General features: G+C 40.9%; 2 protein-coding genes across 2 annotated transcripts in view; one reads left to right on the top strand and one right to left on the bottom strand.

Annotated features, from left to right (window-relative positions):
- Positions 1-9,912, top strand: part of LOC134194395 (outer dynein arm-docking complex subunit 2-like) — a 15,983-nt gene extending 6,071 nt beyond the window's left edge. Inside the window, exons 10-25 of the mRNA XM_062663326.1 lie at positions 29-97; positions 912-1,020; positions 1,321-1,380; positions 1,438-1,584; positions 3,763-4,098; positions 4,216-4,323; positions 4,389-4,499; positions 5,894-6,048; positions 6,107-6,167; positions 6,762-6,943; positions 7,213-7,276; positions 8,139-8,189; positions 8,370-8,447; positions 8,510-8,620; positions 9,480-9,523; positions 9,580-9,912. Of these exons, the coding sequence (XP_062519310.1) occupies positions 29-97; positions 912-1,020; positions 1,321-1,380; positions 1,438-1,584; positions 3,763-4,098; positions 4,216-4,323; positions 4,389-4,499; positions 5,894-6,048; positions 6,107-6,167; positions 6,762-6,943; positions 7,213-7,276; positions 8,139-8,189; positions 8,370-8,447; positions 8,510-8,620; positions 9,480-9,523; positions 9,580-9,871 (1,978 nt within the window). The 3' untranslated portion in view covers positions 9,872-9,912. The remainder of the gene's footprint in view (positions 1-28; positions 98-911; positions 1,021-1,320; positions 1,381-1,437; positions 1,585-3,762; positions 4,099-4,215; positions 4,324-4,388; positions 4,500-5,893; positions 6,049-6,106; positions 6,168-6,761; positions 6,944-7,212; positions 7,277-8,138; positions 8,190-8,369; positions 8,448-8,509; positions 8,621-9,479; positions 9,524-9,579) is intronic.
- LOC134193665 (homeobox protein SIX2-like) lies at positions 9,895-14,806 on the bottom strand. Its single transcript, XM_062662505.1, has 3 exons — positions 14,558-14,806; positions 14,380-14,501; positions 9,895-10,861 (listed from the first exon to the last, which is right to left on the bottom strand). Exons 1-3 carry the CDS (start codon positions 14,804-14,806, stop codon positions 10,018-10,020), a joined length of 1,215 nt encoding a protein of 404 aa, XP_062518489.1. The 3' UTR covers positions 9,895-10,017.
- Positions 14,807-17,170: the final 2,364 nt, after the last annotated feature.

Genomic DNA, 17,170 nt, shown 5'->3' with positions numbered 1-17,170 from the left:
TTGCATCGGTTGTTTTGTTGTCTTACAGTAAAACAAAATTGATTCCTGAACCGACTATGTCATTGAAAGTGCATGCGAGATCAACAGGAGGATCGAGGTAATTTATATATCAGCAGGTACAGTAAAATGTCACTTATCTGAACACTTTTGTTTCTTGACCCGTTCATAACTCTGATAGTCCAGATAACTGACACCTAATTGTCACACCCACATAAAAGTGCCGGGACTCAAACTATATAGCTTTTTAGTGCAACAGTTAGTTGTCGTGCAACTGAGAGCGGAAAGTCTGCAGTTAGTTCTTTGTTTTCACATTTCACACACAGTCATATTTGCAATTCCAGTCTTCACCAATGCAAGAGTACAGTAGCTCCAGCAGTCTGAAGCTTTAAATTGTGCGGCTCTTGGGGTTTCATGTCATATCACGGATGAGAACTGCTAGTACGCGTGTACACTGATGCTCATACGCATTGCAATTTGTGCGCATAAAGCTAGAGTGAGTCCGAGCCACGGGTCATCCAGTAGTACCGACACGTTCAGTTAACTGGCGTTTGGATAAGTGACATCCTGTTGTCTTTGTAAGAAGTAATGAGAATTCTGATGAGGCTTATTGTGGTGTCAAACATCACTGGTTGAAATTCTTGTCAGTGAATCGTGCATTACAAACACACTCAAATCTTAATAACATTGAAAGACGAAAGAGGGGTTGCTAACGATCCCACCAATTATCGGAATTTGACTTAGGCAGTCAGGCAGACTGCAAATCAAGTAGTTAATTTATTTTTAATTAATTAATTAATTAATTAAGACACACTGCAAATCGATCAATTTCGGTATCTGGAATAGTCAAAGTATGTTGTTGTTAGCTGTCATTTTGTGGCAAGTATGTCATCGACTTTTCTCTTTTTTTATAGTCGTGGTATGCATAGTGGCACTCGGTCAAAACGTTCTCTTCAAGACGAGTTGCTGCAGAGCGACAGCTCAACGGAAGACGAAGAGGAAGAAGTATCAGAGAGAAGACAGGTTATTATGTTGACATTTATTTATTTAATCATCATATTTCTTGAAAGTCTTAAAACTCAATGAAACGTTCAATCATTGTGGGTAAGACACATGGATTGAGGCACATGTGTGTTGAATTTTTTGGTAATTTTTAATGTACTTTGCATGATTGGTGGATGTTTGGTTGTAGACAGAATGGATACTCATCATAGTTTTATGTCACCAGTGTCAACTGCATAATTGCAGCAGTCGTATTTTATTGCCGCATTTATTAGACTTTTCTCTGATGCCTTGATGAAAGTATGTATGTTGTTTGTACAGGAAATGGGAGATCTCCCCACAGAGTACTGGCAAATTCAGAAGTTAGTTAGATATCTCAAGGTTTGTGCTGTGTACGTTTGGCGCTGTATTTATGTTTTATCATTTTTTGTGTCGCAGGCAGGCAATCAGGCTGCTACCATCATTGCTCTCTGTTCGATTCGGGATTTTGACTTGGACCAGGAGACGTGTCAAGTGGCGATTCGAGACAATGGTGGTCTTGAGGTTCTGATCAACTTATTAGATACTGCGGAAGTGAAATGCAAGGTAGAGCAGTTTAGTATCAAGCCTACACGTTGGAACTCTTTTGATTTAATTATTTTAATTAAATTATTAATTGATGATTTTGATTATTAGCCCTTACTGAAAAAATTGTTGGGTTGGGGTAACATCAGCAGAGAAAGATGGGTGGGTGAACAAGCAGGCAGACTTGTTGCCATATATTTTACAGTCAGTCTTTCCGCTAGATGATTACCAAATAGCCAAATGCTACAAATAGAAGATGCTGGCGATAAAATGGTAAAGCCTCTTTGCCAATTTGGCTAGCTGTTACAGTGTACTGTGTACACCTTCCTATCAATCAAGTCTTGCAAACACAGTCACTACAGCTTGGTCAGAAGTGCAATGCATTGGAGCTTCAAGGACTAGAATACTCTTTATGTCCTGCACGTAGCGGGCACTCTTTGCAATTTACGGCTTCCTTAGATAAGTGTCGAACTGGAAATCATCACAGTGAAGATGACAGTCATGTTTCTGAAGAAGACTGCCAAAGTAAAAGAAAGCAGACCGATGGTATAGAAACCACCAGGAAGATGACGATGACGATGACAAATGATGCTGAACTTTGATGATACTGAACATAGTAAGGCCAGAACTTCAAGACTCTAATTTTGACGAAGCTTGTATGTTTTGTTATAAAAGCTAAGAAGGATGGCACTAAACACTTGAAGTCTGATTTGTAGACTTCATTGTTTCCAAAGTTATGTTTCTTTGAGCATGACGTGTGTCAGATTAGTACTACATTTTGCAGCAATTGATAAGCGCTGCCCGTCTGTCTGACCAGGTTAAACTTGAATCAATAGTAGTTGTTGTCTGTTAGATTGTTGGATGTTTGCCGTTTGGGCAAATTTTTCTTGGCTCCAAATTAGAGTGCTTGGCTATGAACGAACAAACTTTTTTAGCTAAGTGATTACTAATCGAATTTTTCAATGGAAACACTGATTTTACCATCAATGTTTGAAACAGAACTGGATACATCTCCGACGTAGGTCTCCCATCAGGCGGTCCAAAGTTGTGTGAGTGTTGCTTTTGCTGCTACTTGGGGCTTCACCTCCTCTACTTGCAATGGCATTATTTTTTAGTAAATCAAAACCACTTTAGCTACAGAGCTCGACGTAGATTCAGTTCCTGACTCATGCCTCAGACAAAAGTACACACAACTGTGTACTTATGAACTCGGTGTGGAGCTGTATTTTGTTATCCAAGTCAGTGCTTTGTTTGGCCGAAGTGTCTGTTGTTGCCATTTGCATGCTGGCGACATTGTCTACAGTCGATCACTGTATTCCACCTCCTGCGGCATCTCACTACAGTGGATATCCACTACAGCCAGCAGACACACAAAGATCCGACTGTCTCTCAAAGTGCCCGTCCTTTTGCACACAAATACCGACAGAGTAACAGAAGACGATATCATAGTCGGCATGCACATGTGCAAAAAAACACAGCAGGTCTCCGAACACTGTTGAGTGAGATACCGCAACCTGACAGTTTTTACAGTGCAATCTTATATATGTACTAGATTCAATCTGAACCCTTTCTTTGCATGGGTTATATTAGCAGACAAAGTTACAACTGTATTTATAGGTATTTCTTCCTTATGACTGCAGTGCTATAAGCAGTATGAGGAGAGTAGCATAATGGCACCACACGTCACTAGGTACCTGACTCTCTTTGAGCATATTTAGTGGGTTTTAGAAAATCCTGTTTTACAAAGACTATCAAGACTGATTTATCAAATGACTTCCATTTCACTGTAGTGCTTGTACATACATAATGTTTTTCATTTTTCATTCAGATGCATCTGATTGGACATCTAGATGATAGCATTGTGTCGTAACAATAACCTGTAAACAGCAATGAATGATGAAAGTAACACTAATGAGAAACTTTGAAATGTTCGGTCACTACTCCATATATGCAAAAAGAATCAATAATCAATGAATAGTCGTTTATTTCCTGACAATTTACAGACAATGCAAGCCTTTTCAAAGAAATGAGTCTACCTCTTGAAGGGGGATCCTCCGTCCATTTTGTTTGCATAAAACCATTCGTCTTAACATGCCAGGTGTACATGCCAATTTTTGGTAGCGATTGGACTTAAGCTGTGGCCGTGAATTAAGTACATACATACATTTTCAGTTCTATTTACTAGATTTTTATGTTTAGATTGGTTCTCTCAAAATTCTTCGAGACATCTCAAAGAATCCTGTTATTCGAACTTCTATTGCTGATTTGGGAGGACTTGAAACGGTTGTCAACATTTTACAAGCCAGAAACAAGGAGTTGAAATCGCTGGCCGCCGAGACGATCGCCAACGTTGCAAAGTTTAGACGAGCACGACAGACCGTTCGTCAGTATGGAGGAATCAGCCGTCTAGTCGCTCTACTGCAATGCGACGTCATCACTGATCCACAGACCGTAGAGGAAGAGCTCGATATCGCAGTCGCTAGAAGTGGAGCGCTTGCACTGTGGAGTTGCAGCAAGAGTGCAAAGAACCGAGAGGTAAGACACGGGCAGCATCATATGTGACAATTCAGGGTGTCCATCGGCCTATGCATATATGCGACTCACTTGTGTATTAAACTATCCGTTTCTCTCTTCACGGACGTTGAATTCTAGGCTATTCAGAGAGCTGGTGCCGTGCCGCTTCTTGCAAAGCTATTGAAATCAGAGAACGAGAGTGTTCTCATACCCGTCGTTGGGACACTACAAGAATGTGCTTCAGATGTAAGCTATCACGTCAACAACTGCTGCATCTTTCTCTACGTATTATTTTGTTATTTATGTGACAGTCGTCATATCGTGAACTCATTCGATCGCAAGGAATGATAAAGGACCTTGTCAGGAACCTTACATCCGAGAGTCAGGAGCTAGAAATGCATTGTGCCAGCGCAATATTTAAAGTAAGCTACTAGCTTTAGTACAAATTAAAAAGAAAAAGTATTGGAAAATTTGAGTTTTCTTAAAATTGTTGTTATGCGATGACCCATCAAGTTCATGCAGTTGAATTTGAGTTTGACTGTGAAAGGCAATCGCAGAGAACTCATGATGAGGACAAACGTAATCACAATAGAGCCGGCAATGCCATTATTTTGTCGGTTACACCCACACATAAGTTAGTAACATGGGCTGGAGTGTGCTAGTCTGTTTTATGACAAAATTCTTGATCTTAGCATGCGTACTGTACACATGTGCTGTATCACAGTTCAAGTTGGAATAGTGACTTATGTTATGAAAGATGGACATACTTTGCTACGCCCTAACTTCCATAAAGATGGTCGAATCTTTTCTTAATTTTTTTAGTTAGGCCATTAAAAGGGCTTGAGATACGTAGGATGACGTTTGGTTTTAGTAAGTAGTAATAGGTTACCGTAATACGCATGTTTGTTTTTGGGCATCGATCGTAATGTGTAAAACTTGCAAGCTTGAATTGACGTTATCTTTAGTTAATTATGAAAATATGAGATCATGAATCAGTTGTCATTGACAGTTGGTACAAATCCTGGTGAGAACACTATGACATATATGGACTATGGCAGACAAATAGACAGACAAACAGAAAGACAGACAACAGACAGACTTACAAACAGATAGATAGAAAGACAGACAGAAACATAGACAGACTAACAGACACACAAACAAACAGACAGACACACAGACAGGCAGACATACATACAAACAAACAACAGACAGGCAGACACAGAGACAGACAAACAGACATACACACAAATACACAAACGGACATACATACATAGAGACACGTAGACAGACAACAGACACATCACTATGATTAGTCATTCCTCTTGTTTTCAAACATTTTGGTCATTGGGATGGGGACAAGTAGCAAAGTATTTGAACAAGCTGGCAAAGAGTGCAAGAGATGATGAAAGAAAACGAAATGAGATCAACTTCAAGAACAAGTGGCGATCAATCCTTGCAGTGACACTACAGCTTTGCAATGTGAAAGTCGTCTCCAACAAACTCATTAGCATAGCTAGATTAGAATGTCATAATATAGTTTGCTCAGTGTAATTTTGTGTGCTTCAGGATCGTAATTGTCTTGTTGTGTTAGTGTTAGGTTGCCCATGATGTAAACGTTTGATTTAAATGGAAAACATATGTATATATTGAGACAGACAGACAAACAGACATGCAGACATAAAGACGACAGACACATAGACAGAGAGAGACAGGCAGACATAAGGACAGACAAACAGACCGAGTTGAGCGTATTGAATTCGGATTAATCATTACTCAATATGTTTTTGCTTGTTTACATTTTTTATGTATTTTAAAGTGTGCCGAAGACGAAGAGACTCGTACACTCGTTCGTCAGTATGGCGGACTCGATCCCATTGTCAAACTCTTGTCTGCCGCATCCAACAAAGAACTACTCGCCGCCGCAACAGGCGCCATATGGAAATGTGCAGTCAGCATCAAGAATGTGAAACGGTCTTCATTGTTTACGATGTAATAGTCACATGGAGCAAAACAGGATGACTTTATTTAGATTTCAAGAGCTGAAAGCTGTTGAGCAGTTGGTTGGGCTTTTGCACGGTCAGCCAGAAGAGGTAATGTTATGATTAATTAATTAACTGAATTATTGTTAATTAGCTAAATTATGATTAATTAATTAACTAAATTATTATTATTAATAATTGAATTATAATTAATTAACTAAATTATTATTAATAATAATTGAATTATAAGTAATTAACTAAATTATAATTAATTAACTAAATTATGATTAATTAATTTACTACATAATAATGCATTCATTCATAAGCTAAATTATGATTAATTAATTAAAAAAATTATGATTAATTAGTTATCTACATAATACTTAGTTATTTAATAAACTACATTACAACAACTTTATTGATATCAATAGCTTTAACATTGATACTGGCAACACACTACTACAACAACTGTGAAACTACATGTCAAGTAATAATGACTATTTAATTAACTAAATTATGATTAATTAACTGAATAATGATTAATGAATTAATTATGATTAATTAATTAAGTTATGATAATTGACTAACTAAATTATAATTAATAGACTGACTAAATAATGATTAATTAATTAAACAGTTAAGTATTGGCTCAGGCGGGCTTAAAGGAGAGAAACAGACAAAACATGAAGGAAAAAATTGTTTTAGGTGTTGATTAATGCCGTTGGGGCTTTGGGTGAGTGTGCTAAGGAACCTGGCAACCGCACAACGATTCGTAAGACAGGCGGGATTGGACCGCTGGTCAGCCTTCTGACCGGAACGAATCAAGCTCTTCTCATCAATGTCACTCGTGCGGTTGGTGCATGTGCACAAGACACGGAGTGCATGACGTGAGTCGTTTCTGTTGTTATTACAAGTAGGCCACGTAGCACGGTAGAGCAAGATTGTAATGTTTTTAGAGGTCTGTCTTTCTGTCTGTCTGTTTGTCTGTCCATCCGTCTGTCTGTCTGTTTGTCTGTCCATCCGTCTGTCTGTCTGTCTGTCTGTCTGTCTATGTGTCTGTCTGTAAACACAATATCTTTTGAACGTCATAACATATCAATATGAAATTTTCATTTAGACTTTCGCTTCTTTCAAATGAGGTTTATACATTCTTTAGGATTGTTGATCAGAATGATGGAGTTCGACTCCTCTGGTCCCTACTGAAATCACCTAATCCTGAGGTACAGTATGCACCACACTTTTAAGTTAGGCTGCACTGAAAAAATTGTCTGATTGGGATAACATACAGAGGAAAGAGACGGGCGGGTGGAGTTTTTATTTTTCTTGTTATCTTTTAAAATTATTGTCAATCATTATGTTTGGAGGTATTTGTCGTTGCAGTTTGCATGCTACATGAGTACATCGTCCACTCGATCACCAAATCCAACCTCCTGCAACACCTCACGAAGACTACAGTCGCCAGACACACGAACAATCTTGCCATCTCTGAAAACACGTGCCCCTCGGATACAGATATGCACAGGGCAACAGTAGACATCTTATTTCTCAGCATGCGCATGCACAAAATCAGCTGCCAAACACGGCGTGCTGAGTACATTGTCCACTCGATCATCGAATCCAACTTCCTGCAAGACTACAGTTGCCAGACACACAAAGAATCTTGCCATCTCTCAAAACACATGCCCCCTACAACACGGGTACGCCCAGGCCAACAGAAAACACATTTAAATAAAAAAAACTCAGCGGACCTTGAGCTCCAAACACGGGCGGGTGGTTTACCCCAATTAGACAATTTTTTGGTGCGGCCTTAATTACAAAATTTTCAATATATTGTTACATTTTAATTTAATTAGTAAATTAGTTGACATGATAAGTTTTATTTTGAGGAAACAAAATTATTTATGCAGAGAGGTTTTATTGTACCATCTAACAATCTGATTTTTGGGACTCTGATACAGTGTACATAAGATGCTTTTACTTACTGGGTTGTACTTGCATGTTGTTTTGTGTTGTAATAGTATGGTAGGCAACTGTATGTTTGGTTTTAGTTTGGTTTAATTAATCAGTTGTTTTGTACTGTAGGTTCAAGCATCAGCTGCTTGGGCTATCTGTCCGTGTATTGAAAATGCTAAGGTAAGTGTGAATGACAGATAAGACAGGATGAAGTATGTACACTCATGCATGCATGTACACTCATGCACACACACACACACACACACACACACACACACACACACACACACACACACACACACACACCAAACACCAAACACCAAACACCACCAAACACTGTTAATATCAAATCATTTCCAGGATGCTGGTGAAATGGTACGATCATTTGTCGGCGGCTTGGAACTAATAGTGAGTCTATTGAGATCAGAAGACAGAGAGGTAAGCTTTGCATACACATACACACAGATCATCATTGATACAAAAGCATGTCTTGTGCTCAGGTTTTAGCAAGTGTATGTGCAGCTATCGGAAACATCGCAAAAGACGAAGAGAATCTAGCGGTCATCACAGACCACGGCGTTGTACCAATGCTGGCCAAGCTAACCAACACGGTAACAAGAAAATATTTTCGTTATTCAGTCACTCTGTCGTTTACTCCTTTCACCATTCTTTGAGTGTTTGTCTCGTACTAAAACTGTAAATGTCCAAAAAAGAACCCCGGGCTCTAATTATTAATTTTGAAAAAGTTTAACCAGGATTACATCTGAATAACCACCTGAGGGCCATTATTCGGGCAGAGGCAGCTATTTTGATTGCATTCATTCCAACTATGCCTATTTCATTGTTTAATCGCCTCGGGGCTGTTAATCGATTGTATGAGCTTTTTTTGGACATTTATGGTATTAGGTTTTGTGTTACTTGATATATGATTTTGCTGTTGCCATGTGAATGGCTGTATGGAAAGTGAGGGAGACGAAGTGGGTTTACCGATTCATCGGATTTCTGCTTCGATTGCCACTATGATGGATAACGATGATTCGAGTGACAAGCGTCACTGACGATGGTACACAATAGCATGAACCGACTCTTGGCAATCTGTTGAGTTAACATGCAAACATTCATGCGTGTGTGTTTGTGTGTGTGTGTGTGTGTGTGTGTGTGTGTGTGTGTGTGTGTGTGTGCACGTTTGCTTGTGTGTATTGTGTATGATGGTTGTGCGAGCTCTTTACAATCAGACTTTGGCCATCAAATTTTTGCCCCCTTTATGGTAGTTACCATGGCAACATTTACTGCAGTCTTCAAATCAATTAACACTTTATTTTCAAAATTCGGTCATACGATTTTGCAGCTTTTATGTGGTTACCATGGCAACATTATTACTCATGTAAAAATCTATTAGCATCTGTGATTGCCGATTGCAGTTTGCGATACAATGTGATTGTGGCTTATGTGAGTGCTCGTGTATTGTAGACTGACGATCACTTGCGCAAACACTTGGCCGAGGCCATAGCCAGGTGGGTCACCACAAAGTAACGTATACTCATGATGTCACTAACTGATCACATCGTAGGTGTTGCATGTGGGGAAATAATCGAGTCGCATTCGGTGTTCACGGTGCCGTCGCTCCGTTGGTCAAATATCTGCAGTCACCCAGTCTGGACGTGCATCGTGCGACCGCCAAGGCGCTCTACCAGCTGTCACGTGACCCCAACAACTGCATCACGATGCATGACAGCCTCGTCGTCAAGCCCCTACTGAAAATGATCGGATCAACTGACGAGATCCTCCAAGAGGCATCGGCTGGTTGCATCGCAAACATTCGTCGTCTGGCTCTCGCCAACGAGAAGGCACGGTACGGTTAGAAATGAGAAAACATGGAACGTGACCGTGTGTAGCCTCATTTATCATGATATCATAACTAGATTGAAATAAACTAGCAGTACACTGCCGAATTGTCAAAACGTGGTAAGATCACTAGAACTCAATAGTCTAGGAAAGTCAGGGAGACCTACTGGTCTCCCATGTGGGCCAGCGTTATGGCCACGTCCAGTTGTGTCGTCGTTCCGGCATCAAAAACAGAGCGAGTGTTATTCATGTTGTCATGGCGACACATCATGTGGTTCATGTGGAGGCTTCGATGGGCGTCGCTGGGTGCAGGAAGCATCTTGACCGGTTGCGGTCGATAGAGATTGTTACGAGTCACGGCCCTGAATGCAGATCTCTGATTTACATTTGGTGCCTCGAAGTCTGGACTCATAAACATCTCCTGGGGTCTCCACGGTTCCATCCAAGTATCTGAGACTGAGTGCGGAGCCCAAGCATTGCCGGTCTCGTTTTGATACTGAAATACAGAAGACGGATTATTAAACATATCCGGTCTCTTCTGCATGAATGTACTGAAAGGCGGGAGGGGAGTCGAGTGTATTGGTGGTCCCAAGAAATGATCCATAAAGCCATTGGGATTAGGCATACCATTGACTGAAGCGACAGCAGAGTTACTATTGTGTCCCATCGTTTCGGTCCAGTAGTTTTCCTGGGGTGCCCATTTGTGGGTCGGATTCGGCTGTGGTGCTATCGGTCGGTAGGGGTAGTGACCAACTTTTCTTAGGGGAACGCGTCCGTCCCGCCCCTTTTTCATCTTCTTCATACGCCTTCGGGCATTCGCGAACCAAGTCTTCACTTGACCGAGTGTCAGCTGGGTCTTCTGCGAGAGCCGAGTCTTGTCCAGTTTGCTCGGGTACGGACTTGATCGGTTCGCCCGTAGCCATTCCTTGAGGATCTGCGTGGAGGAAGTTGGCAGCGCCGCACTCTTCCGTTTGCCCGATGGGCAGATTGTGAGTGGAGGTGGATACCTGCAACATACAGAACATGTATGTATGTATGTATGCCATTAATAATTGTCAAAGAGCCCGGGGTGTTTATTTGTTTTGGAGGCAATGCCTGCAACATACAGAGCATGTAAGTATGTATGTTTGCCATCAATGTCATCGTTGGGTGCTTTTTTTGGAGGAAGTGTACATAACATGTATGTATGTATGCATGCCATCATTGTCTAAAAGAGCCCCCAGGTGCTTAATTTTAAAGGAAATACCTGCAACTTACAGAGCATGTGTGTGTGTGTGTGTGTGTGTGTGTGTGTGTGTGTGTGTGTGTGTGTGTGTGTGCGTGCGTGCATGCACGCGCACGCCATCTTTGTCTGAAAGAGCCTCGGGTGCTTATTTGTTTTGGAGGAAATACCTGCAACATACAGAGCATTCAATTAAGTATGTATGCATGCCATCAATGTCACGAAGAGCCTCAGGTGCATATTTCTTCTGGAGGAAGCATCCAGAGCATGTATGTATGTACGCATGCCAACATTGTCTAAAGAGCCCCCAGGGTGATTATTTGTTTTGAAGGAAATGCCTTCAACTTACAGAGCGTGTATGTGTATGCATGCCATCATTTTCAAAAAGATCCCCCGGGTGCTTATTTCTTGAGGAAATACCTGCGACATACACAGGGCTCGAAAAATCATTCCAACTAGTTGTTGTCATTTGACGAGTTTCCCAAAATTTAGGTCGTCAATTTTTTCTAGGACGTCATGTTGATATCAATCATGGTGTTTAGTGGTTTGCCATCATTTTGTACGGCCTTCTAAAATTCAGTGCAGTGCAAGCATACAGCGCAGTATTCCCACAATGCCATGCAACTGAAAGTATTCAAAACATTACCACTGAGCCAATGGATACGACGTGTTACATTATACAGAGCTAGACATCTTTGCAGAGGCAAGGAAGACAATAGTGATAGCTAATTGAATTAGCCATTAAATGCACACCACCTCTCATAAAAAACAAGGCAGGGTTTCAAGCAGACTTCCATATCACAATGCAGAAGTTGTCCATTTCTTGCTACTAAAATCATACCTATTTTGATCTACAGGATTACCATTGTCTCCACTTCCCCACGTGCTCCCTGGTCACAAACTTCATGCCTTCACTCTGTTAGAATCCTGACATGGCTCTTGCACTCCCAGTTTCATTATCCGGGATATGAGCAGTTTGTTGCTGGTTTATTACTATGTGTACATATCATTGGACGACAAATGTCCCAATGTGAGCATCCAAGCGGCGCATGTTTCAGTACGGTACAGTTATCCGCCTGCATACCGAGAAAGCCATTACAAACTAGCCTTGGTCTGCTCTAGTCATCATTTGACGACCTAGACTGCTCTAGTCGTCAGTTGTAAAATTTAACACGTCAAATGACGACTTGACGACCTATTTTTCGAACCCTGCATACAGAGCATGCATGTATGCATGCCATGAATTTCTGAAAGAACCCTGGCTTCTCATTTCTTTTAGAGGAAATACCTAAATGTGTATGTATGCATCAATGTCTGCATGCCATCAAAAATGTCTAAAAGAGCCCGGGGTGCTTAATTGTATGTACGTATGTATGTATGCATGTAATACCTGCAACATGTATGTATGTATGCATGCCATCAATGTGAAAAGGAGCCCCGGGTGTTTATTAGTCTTGGGGAAAAACCAAACTCGGGTTGTGTCTGAATGATCGTCCAAGGGCTCTTTTATTCAGGCAGATGTGATTATTGTATGATTGTTTTCGTACATACCATGCCTGACAAACGATGCAGCACTGTAGACAATGCATGTCGACAGCACTCGGATCGAAACACCACCTATGCTGTTCATACAGTAATTTAAACTCTATTGTACCAATAAATTAAGAATTATATAGTAAATTAAGAATTAATTATATAATGAATTAACTATATAATAAATTAAGAATCAATTATATAATAAATTAAGAATTAATTGTATAATAAATGAACTATATAATACATTAAGAATCAATTATATAATAAATTAAAAATCAATTATATAATAAATTAAAAATCAATTATATAATAAATTAAAAATCAATTATATAATAAATTAAAAATCAATTATATAATAAGCTAAGAATCAATTATATAATAAATTAAGAATCAATTATATAATAAATTAAGAATCAATTATATAATAAATTAAGAATCAATTATATAATAAATTAAAAATCAATTATATAATAAATTAAGAATGAATTAAGGCCGAGCTTGATGCAGCAGTACTGTGAGTCTAAAATATTAGTAATACACGTGGCTTTTTCAAGTTACAAGTCTCTCTCCTACAGAGGCGCTTATTCGGATAAGGCCCTTAATCAAACACACAGTATTAGTAATTTAAAATTTCAACAAGCATTTTTGGGCTGTCAATCAGATGCCATCATGGGCTCTTGCTCGAACATTTACATTATACAGTATTATATATACTGAAGTTTAGAGCAACTAGAACATGTGACTACACTTACAGGTGAAGTCCAACAAAAGTGAACTTAACTTGTATGAGTAGATCTTACGAAGACAAATCGATCGGTATATGTTACTCCGCTATCTTCGCTTTTGTCTACGAGAACGAGGGACGTTTCTTGATGTGCAACGCCCACGCGCCTGTTCTGCACTTTTGGTCGATTAAGCTCCGCCCACTGCGAAGGAATAAATGCGTTTACGGATGACTGCTACGGATATATCGAGAATGACGAATGTGAATGCGAAGATGTTATAAAGATCTGCCTTCTTGCCGTCAGTGGATCCTCTCTAAAGTAAAATGGTGTCGGTAGAGCTGTTTCCCCGCCAGACTTTCAAGCGGAATTCCTCAATACCACGGCTTACCTAGAGAATGCGCTTGTGCTTGAGTATTTGCTTATCCTTGTTCTTTTAATATCCGAAGAGAAACGTTCAGAGCGCCGTCTGGCGTGTGCTACAGAGGATGATCCTATTTTGACATCCGGGATTGTAACCTTCTACCAATCAGCGGCAAAAGAAAGTGAGCTGACCGGATGTGAAAATAGGAACGTTCTCTGTAGCACACGCCAGACGGCGCGCTGAACGTTTCTCTTCGGATATTAAAAGAACAAGGATAAACAAATATTCTAGCACAAGCGCGCTCTCTAGGTAAGCCGTGGTATTGAGGAATTCTGCTTGAAAGTCTGGCTGGGAAACAGCTCTACCAACACCATTTTACTTTAGAGAGGAACCACTGACGGCAAGAAGGCAGATCTTCATAATATCTTTGCATTCAAATTCGTCATTCTCGATATATCCGTAGCAGTCATCCCTAGACGCATTTATTCACTCGCAGTGGGCGGAGCTTAATCGACCAAGAAGCGTGGAGCAGGCGCGTGGGCGTTGCACGTCACAGAAACATCGCTCGTTCTCGTATACAAAAGCGAAGATAACGAAGTAACCTAAACTGATCGATTTGTCTTCGTAAGATCTAATCATATGAGATAAGTTCATCTTTGTTGGATTTCCCCTTTAACTGACTTTTGGCGTATCCTGAAGCGAGACAAAGGAGTAAGCGCGTGGCCTAGCCGCTTCTCCTCTTCCCTGTAGTGTGCTTCATCCCATAGTTTAATCAGATCATCCCCGTCATCAAAGCTCGTGCACTGTACATGAAATAAGACGGTATAGAGTCACAGACACCAAACTACTGACATCGAACCTGCAGCAATGAGTACAATAGGTCGTGATTGTGGTCTTTCAACGCCTGCTTCGCTTTCGCTCGAATCTCTTCTCGATTCGCGTAGGAAATTCCTTTCGCTTGCGAATCGCGTTCGCGTTCATCGCATTGTTTCGCTTCTGCGTGGATTTCTTGCCCATTTTCGTCGTCAGTTCTCTGCGTTCGAAGGTCGGTTTCATGCTTGTCTCCGTCCGCACTTGCTCGTTCGACCGACATTGATCTACTTCCCATGGCGCATTGGATGCACGAACAGACACGGATGTCGACCGTCTCGATCACCGGCAAGGAATGGTGATCTGATGGCGCGTACTGATGGAGACTCGGGTCGTTGATTTGACCTCGAGTCATCTGTCAACGGGTTTCTAACAGACTTGTCCATTGGTCGTCGGTATCGAGCCTCAAAGGTATGCCGACGACTGTTTCTCTGTGTCGTTGTGCGCATGGAGAAGCGCGAGTCGTCGACGGAATCGTTTCCATTGAGAGTTTAGTTGTGTATTCTTGCTGTGCTTTGTTTGTAGGGTGGACGGGCTCGGTTTGGTGAGTGTCGGAGGCGTGTGGGTTGTCCGGCGGTTTGTTGTCTTGATAGGTTGAAATGAGCTAGAGTCGCCGTTTATCGGTCGACAGTTGAGTACTGGTCACGGCTGGTTGGTCGACGTGTCGACGTCGTGTTGAGTGTTGCGTTTTTCGCGAAGTTTGTTTGGGAATGATGCAGCAGGTCGGCAAACTCGGCAGTCCAGTCAGCATTTCCGCTTCTGATGTGTACGAGATGCTTCCAGATCTGCGAACACGTACAGTTGCTGGTGCTTTTTCAGATCGAAGAGCCAAACTCCCTTGTCGTCGTCAACAGAAAAGTATTCAGTATCACTTTTCCCCTCGTTAACTGCTGTTTACATTTTTGTCTTAACGCGCGCTAGACAAGCGGAATGCGGCACAGATGTCTTCGTCGACCTTTCTACATATTACATATAATCTGATTTTGATGCATGTGCATGGTTTATTGCACAATTTAGATATTGCTTCGGTAACTAGATAGTTTTGACCGATAATATCTGAGTTAGCCAGCTGCCACGTCGCGTTGTGTTCTGAATTGCCATCTAGTCTTGATTACAGATACATCCAGATTTAGTTAATTAACGTCCTAACTGCGCGTGCGTCAGTACTGGAATTTAATTAATTACTCACATTGTGTCGACCTTTGGTCTCCCACCTCTATTTTCATTCACGATGCCGCGTTGTCTGTCAAACGGATATCTAGCTAGAATCGTAGAGTCTCACTGAACTCTCGTGCACATGGAGAACGTTCAAGCAAGAATAGTTATTGTCAACTCAAGTTTAGCCGACAGCGAACTTACAAGTCAGTTGTCTCGTCATTCCTACCGCGTACGAGGTAATGACCAACGTTCCTTCACTAATTTTTTGTCGCTCACGTAACCATACAAAATTCGAAGTTTCAGAGAATACGTTGCCACACACCTGTATCTTCCCTCAATCATCTGTTGCTTTTATAATTGTACCGCTCAATGAAGTGGCAATCAGCTGCCCAACGGATGCGAATTGCGTTCTTGAACCTAAAATAGTTCACAGGTAAGTCTCGATCAACTCTCTGTTGTTAGAGAATCTTGTAGGCGATAAACGTGTAAGATACTCTACTAGAATTTACAGAAAAATTTAAATTCAAATCACTACAGTTTTTACAGTACGTCCGGGTATAGAAGTCTAGCGTGCTTTTTTATTGTTTATTCACCGTTTGACTGAGTGACCGGCTTTTGTGTTCTCTCGTAGTTGTTCGGGTTGTTTAGAGTAAAGTCGTAGTTCCTCGAGGCCTTTTAGCACTTACGCGTGCAGCTGGATAGAATTACATTAGGCTAATAGCGGAACTAAATCTAGTGCCGAACAGAACTCTGTTGGCAAATACATTCAGTCTTGTGACTGCTGCATGCTTGTTTATTCATTGCAGGCTATTTTTTCGTTTAAATTTTGCCCATCTGAAAGATTTACAGTAATACCTACATTGTTTTTCTAGCAATACTTAACGATTTGACACCGCGTTTTCTAAACAGCGAAATGAACTTAGAGACATTTGTCGATTAAGTAATGAAACTAAACTAAAAAATGTTATCTTTGCTTGCAGTGGCGACACTGTTGTGTAGGTAGCAACCGGACTTTTTGTAGAGATAATTTTGTTTGTCTAGAGTGGAAAAATTTATTCAGCTGCACAGGCAACGATATTTGCTCATGTCAGCTGCAGTGTTTGGTCCGTTTGAACACAAAGTTATTTCCGCTCTACAACAAAGGTGGGAGTACAATGTATTGGTGGTCCACGAATGACACCGCTTTGTCCAACTCTCTCTTCTCCAAAATGTTGCAACACACACACACACACACACACACACACACACACACACACACACACACACACACACACACACACACACACACACACACACACACACACACACACACACACACACACACACACACACACACACACACACACACACACACACACACACACACACACACACACAACAAACACACACATACACACACAAACAAACAAATAAACAAAACGCACACATTACACACACTAAGATC

This window comes from Corticium candelabrum, chromosome 18, assembly GCF_963422355.1.
Source record: "Corticium candelabrum chromosome 18, ooCorCand1.1, whole genome shotgun sequence".
Lineage (NCBI taxonomy): Eukaryota > Metazoa > Porifera > Homoscleromorpha > Homosclerophorida > Plakinidae > Corticium > Corticium candelabrum.
Note: the sequence above shows the minus strand (reverse complement) of the source record. Positions and strands in the feature narration are given on the sequence as shown.

Bases quoted from the DNA above. Each gene is read 5' to 3' on its own strand.
- LOC134193665 (XM_062662505.1), bottom strand. From the start codon at position 14,806: ATGGGAAGTAGATCAATGTCGGTCGAACGAGCAAGTGCGGACGGAGAC. The intron at 14,502-14,557 runs GTTCGATGTCAG...TTTCATGTACAG, and splicing joins TATTGTACTCATTGCTGCAG to TGCACGAGCTTTGATGACGG. The intron at 10,862-14,379 runs GTCAGTTAAAGG...TGTATGTTGCAG, and splicing joins CGCTTCAGGATACGCCAAAA to GTATCCACCTCCACTCACAA.